The 5,827-nt window shown below is 36.8% G+C and overlaps 1 protein-coding gene across 2 annotated transcripts; it reads left to right on the top strand.

The window, feature by feature from the left end:
* The first annotated feature begins 637 nt into the window (after positions 1 to 637).
* Positions 638 to 5,066, top strand: LOC104225829 (uncharacterized). 2 transcript variants are annotated; one of them, XM_009777783.2, is made up of 6 exons: positions 638 to 946; positions 2,462 to 2,535; positions 2,641 to 2,776; positions 2,906 to 3,230; positions 3,993 to 4,121; positions 4,220 to 5,066. In XM_009777783.2, coding segments are annotated over exons 2-6 (1,044 nt in total). In that variant the 5' UTR covers positions 638 to 946; positions 2,462 to 2,533; the 3' UTR covers positions 4,672 to 5,066. The 2 variants fall into 2 exon arrangements, with proteins under 2 accessions (XP_009776085.1, XP_009776029.1); XM_009777727.2 differs by having other exon boundaries at positions 673 to 946; positions 2,462 to 2,522.
* Positions 5,067 to 5,827: the final 761 nt, after the last annotated feature.

Genomic DNA, 5,827 nt, shown 5'->3' with positions numbered 1-5,827 from the left:
CTCACGGCAGCCTTCCGGCTCAATTATCTATGATAGTATGACATAGATACGTTATGTGGTACTCGGTTGAGTAAGGTATCGGGTGCCTGTCGCGGCCCATCGGTTTGAGTCGTGACATAGTAATCGATTCATTCTTCTTAAAGGGCAGCCTAGTGAATAAGATTTCCCGTGTTCATACAGAATCCCGAGAAAAGCCATACCTTAAAGGTGTAATGTAGACGGTCTAACTTAATGCACTATCTTTTCTCTTCCATTTTATATAACACTTTCATTTTATCAATTTGAAGGAAAAAAAATAACTGTAGCATATTTTTCTATATTCAAAAACTCTTTAATATTTATATTTTTGGTTTACCTTATAAAGATATAAAATTTTAATCATCTTACAATATATAGTTGTACATTACTTTATACAACAAAAGTTTTCATTTTCTCAAATTTTGTGCCTAATGAATTATGATACAAATTTTATTTGTACCCGATACTTTTTGTTGAAACAGTATCCAATAATTACACTAACTATATCAACTTATCATGATTAAATAATTATATATTAATTAATTAAGTGAAAGAAGTTTATGTTATTACATACGGGTATGAATAAATTTTTAGAGTCAATCACTATCATACTCTCTCCATTTCAATTTAAATGATCTAATTTTAGAAAGATTGTTTTTTTTAATCTTGTGATCTTAAATATAGTATGTAGCCATAAAAATTTCTAAATCTAAAGTTGCATTATTTTATAACATAAAATTATGTTAAAAGGGCAACAAATTTAACAGTGTGTTACAGCGATGGCAGTGGACTCTCCGCAGTAAAGGAACCAAAATGGATCAACAACAGCAGCAGAATCCTCCAACAGTTGATGATAAATCGCTGGAAAATAAACCCGGAATCATAATTCTTGGATCTCCCAACGTCGGCAAACGTACCCTTCTCTCCCGTAAGTAAACCCCAATTTTTCTTTTGCTATTATGTGTAGTTGAATTGTAATAAAAATTGGTCGAATATAGCAGAATAGGTATATATATATATGATTTATATAGTCGGCCCCAGCTAATCCTTTTATCTTTAATCCCTTTTTATTAATCCTGGTGTATTTGTGTCTAATTGGGGTAATTCTGATTTGGGTCGAGTTTCAACTTTCTTGTTGCATTTATTGTTTTTTTTTTAAAATTCTGAGTTCAATTCAACCCCATGTTTCCTTTACTATCATGTATAGTTATATTGTAATAATATTAACTGAATAAAACAGAATAGATATGGACGATTCATATAGAGAGGTTGATCGGTACATAAAGTTGTAATCTTTAGTTTTTTATATGGATCTTGGTGTATCTGTGTTTAGTTGAGGTAATTCCAATTTGGGTCGAGTTCATCTTTCTTGTTGCATTTGTTTTTGTTGGGAATATCTTAGATATTTAGCTGGATTCTAACTAAATGGGCCGAATAGAGCGGAATAAATACAGATGATTCATACAGAGAGGCTGATCATCTTACCTTATATTATGTGAACGTGGAAAAAAAGAGTCTTTTTGATGTATTCCATAGGTTTATTCACAGGAAGGGGGGAGAATCGAGCATAAGATGTATATAAAAGTAGAGTCTTATGCAAGTATATGAACTGGGGAAACCAAATAGCCTTATGCAAACGTACTTTCCTTTTAGGGGTTAAAACTGGTCTATTATTGGTTCTTTGGATTCTCTACTATTTGGTATATCACTTATATATGGGAGTCTAAAGCTAGTGAAGTAAGTCGCTTAAGATGGAGCGGATTCTGAATACATGTCCATGATGCCAATCTAAAGTTTTCCTGAAGGACCCAATTCTTATAATTTTTCCTGTTAGTCGAGTCCTGAAGAAGACAGGGATGTGACTTGCTACTTTGACTTGCTAATTAGTCCAAAATCCCATTCGACTTGCTACTTCATTGGAAAAGATCGGGATTAAGCAAAAGGTCCCTAAAGACTTGGACTATCCTACCCCTTTCCATCTGGTGGACTAAAGCGAGAAACAACAGATTTTTTGAAGACAAAATTCGAAACATTCTTAGCCTTTTAACATAGATGCATCTCTTTGTTAGCTTTTTGGTCCAACCTTACCATTGTACAAGATGTAGATGCAATAATTGATCTATTAGGGGAATTGCAATAACAACAACAACAATATAACAACAACAACAACAATATAACAGCAGCAACAACATACCCAGTGTAATTCCACATAGTGGGGTCTGGGGAGGGTGGTGTGTACGTAGACCTTATCCCTACCTTGTGGAGGTATAGAGGCCGTTTCCAATAGACCCTCGGCTCTATTAGGGGAATTGCACTCTCTGTAATTATCTTTTGTAGTACCGGCTCAGTGCATGTTTTCCATTTATAAAAGTTATCTTATCTGTGGAGGTGATTCTATTTCATATTGCATTGCTAGATAATTTTCAATTTTTATTGAATGCAGGACTACTTTCAATAGATTCTGAAGATGCCTTTGATTCATCTTCTGACATCCTAGCCTATCCGTAAGTTGACAATGTATATTCCCCTCCCCCTTTATTTGCTATATTGTTGTAAAAGATGCTCTAGTATCTAGAACTCTCTTTTTATGTTAATATTATGCATCATTGAGTTGTTGACCAGGTGGACAATCAACACAAAGTATTATAATGCTGATGTTTCTATTTGGATGGCCCATCTTCATGAGGACTTCTCCATTGGAGCTTTGCCAGCATTTGACCACCTTATTGCATTGGTGTTGGTCTTCGATATTAGTGATGTAAGCCTGACCTTTATCTTTCCTCTTCGTTTCATTTCCTACTTTACCAAAGCTTCTCTGAAGGGTGATCCACGAGATTATAGACTCTACTTCCAGAAATGATGACTTCTCGTCTGCCACCATCTGCAGCTCTCATCTTTTGTTGCGCTGAAAGATTGGGTTTCTCGCACCGACATCCTTAAATTTGATATTTTGTTATGCATTGGCAACAAAGTGGACCTTCTTCCTGGTCATTCAGCTCATGTTGAATACAGACGACGCCTGTTAAAAAGTGCAGAGTCCTCTGGTACCCCGTATACAGAATTGGACTCTGGATTTTCTGAAACAGAAGGAAGCAGCTTATTAGGAGATGATGATACATCATTGGAGATTAAGAGGTCCTGCTTAGATTGGTGTCTCGAACACAACATAGAATATGTTGAAGCCTGTGCATCAAATGTTGATTTTGACAAGTGTATGTCTCTTGTTTTTGTCATGAGATTTCTGTCCTGCTTTGTCACAACTTTTCTTAATCCCCTTCTTTTGAATCTTTTATATTGGATGATAAAATCATTTGCTGTATCCACTTATATACGGGAGAAAAAGAGTTAAAGGAAGAGAATTTAGGTGGCTAAGGTTATCTACTCTGCTTTTTTGGTCATATAATTGCTAAGGGGAGTGTCTGAAAGTTCCCATTAGAGATTTTTATTCACTTTAATTCCAAGTTATTTTACTGTACTACCATTTATGAGATCTATGGCAACATCAATCATTATCTATACATTAGGTTTCGCAGTCTAGATCCACTTGGAGTCTTTTGCCGTACCAAGGTTGCCTGTTTTCGTTAAATCTGTATTTAGAAAGATATTTACTTGAATATGTCCCTTGGTATGCATTTGTATTAATCTGCATTTGGCGATCTACTGTATAGGCAAATTGGAAAAATCTGTAATGTAATGGTCAACTGCATACCCCAATAGTTCACTCCCTCGGACTAAATGCCCACATTAATATCATTCACGAAAAATCCATGATACAACACATTTTGTGATATCAGTTGCTGCAAAGCTTTGGGACATGATGTCACATCGTGGCGTCATGCCGATTACACTTCTTATTGTATTCATGAGCTGGTTCTGGTTTGCCTTTTCAATGATGCTAGCTGAAATGGAAGTGTTCTTCCACCTTTTTTAACTTCTATTCTTTAGAATTCAGTAATAAAAAATATTTTTTACAGGTCTTTCTGTGGATGGTGATTCTCAGGGCGTTGAACGGCTCTTTGGGGCACTTTCAGCTTATATGTGGCCTGGAATGATCTTGAAGTCTGGTGATAGGATTACTGAACCTTCATTACCTGAACCACAAGGTTTTTATATTTTCTGTCGATGATGCAATTTTCTTGTTTGTACCTTTTTTGAGGGCCTATTCAAATGACCAAATGTTTTTCTGTGGCTCGCCTTTCAGAATTGTCAGATGAAGAATCTGATTTTGAACTTGAATACGAAATCTTATCTGCTGGCTCAGCCGATCCCTGGGATGACACAGATTTAGGATGGGTATCTGCAGATGTTCCCGGTGAAACCAGTGGAACAAAGGAATCAGTTCCCAGTGGAAAGAGTGGAACCGAGTTAATCGGACGAGAAATGCTACCGTCATCATCTGCATCTCAACTGGAAGGAGAAAGTGAAAGAAAAGAAATGCCCAGAGTAGATGCAGCTGATGATGAACCAGAGGATGATAAAGGAACAGCATTTGATTTTGAGAATTTGGAACAGTTAATGTCTGAGATCGGGAACGTCCGAGACAGCTTAAGGTTAATGCCAGACTTCCAAAGGAGGGAAATGGCTGCAAACTTGGCAATGAAAATGGCTGCCATGTTTGGTGATAGCAGTGGCGATGAAGGAGGTTTTGATTGATAGGAGACGCCCTATACAGTTCACTGATCAGGAATACCCCTCAGTTTCACTTCTTACGAAGCTGTTCATAATCTAAAGGAATCTGATAAGCGCGTTGTGCATTCATGTGAGGTAAGATCACTGAGCTATCTGTCAAAGACCTCTGCTACAGAATCCGATGCTTTATTTGTGTGGTTATGATCCACAGACAAAGCAATATTTACGAGTCCTAAGAGGTAATTGGAGTTGATAGAAATGTTTTTAGCATGTTCTGACTTCTATGTAGTTTTTCAGATTTACCTCCCAGAAACGATGTGTGTGTTGTTAGCAAGTCTAGTATGTTATGTTATGAGATCAGCTGCGACTATATTTATCGAACTTCTGGTTATGTTATGAGAATTAGCTGTTTTCTCTTGTGGGCAAGCCTAAGAGTAAATGGTGTTAATGCAGGAGGATCATGGATCACATATAGTAGGATTATACTCATTCTGATCACACTAACTCTAATTCATGAATCTGTATATGGGTTTGTCTAACTATTTAACAGTGTTTGGCAGCGAGTTTCTGCTCGCTGTTCCCATTTGCCTTAAATCCTGGTGACACATTTCAAGTCCACTAAAAATTTAACCTCATATAGGAATGGCACATTTCAAGAATGTTCCCTGCTTCTTGTCTCAAATGAAGCTTTTTCACGGAGTGGTTTCTGGTTTTATATAAAGGCAATGGAAAAACCAAGTTTCTAAAGGGGACGGGCGTCACACTCATTTTTATCTTGGTATGTCGCTATAGTGCGGGCCTTCATTCTTGAAAGGGCTAAAAGTAGCATTCACTTTGTTTATGGAAAGGAAAGAGAAGATCCTCGAATATTTTATCCACTGGGTGACCTTGTTATGTTTTCCAATCGCGTTTGAAATCTCTGACATATATGCTTTCACTCAAGGAGGTGGGAACATCGTAACATCGTTGGACAAATATGGCCATGTTGTACCTCACTCTCGTCTTCAATGGGTCTGCTCTTTCCTTTTTGGGAGCGTACGAAACTTTCCACCAGTAGTCTTATGGTTTGGAAGTTGTCAAACTGCTACTAGTGGAAGTTAATAGTGTGAAATAAACAGTTAAGAGATTTAGGTTTTTAAAGTGATGAGCTCAAAACCTTAGTGCAGGTCTTATTCACTCA

The sequence above is a fragment of the Nicotiana sylvestris genome, chromosome 9 (genome assembly GCF_000393655.2).
Source record: "Nicotiana sylvestris chromosome 9, ASM39365v2, whole genome shotgun sequence".
NCBI lineage: Eukaryota > Viridiplantae > Streptophyta > Magnoliopsida > Solanales > Solanaceae > Nicotiana > Nicotiana sylvestris.
The sequence above is the reverse complement of the archived record's forward strand: the minus strand, read 5'-3'. Positions and strand labels throughout refer to the sequence as shown.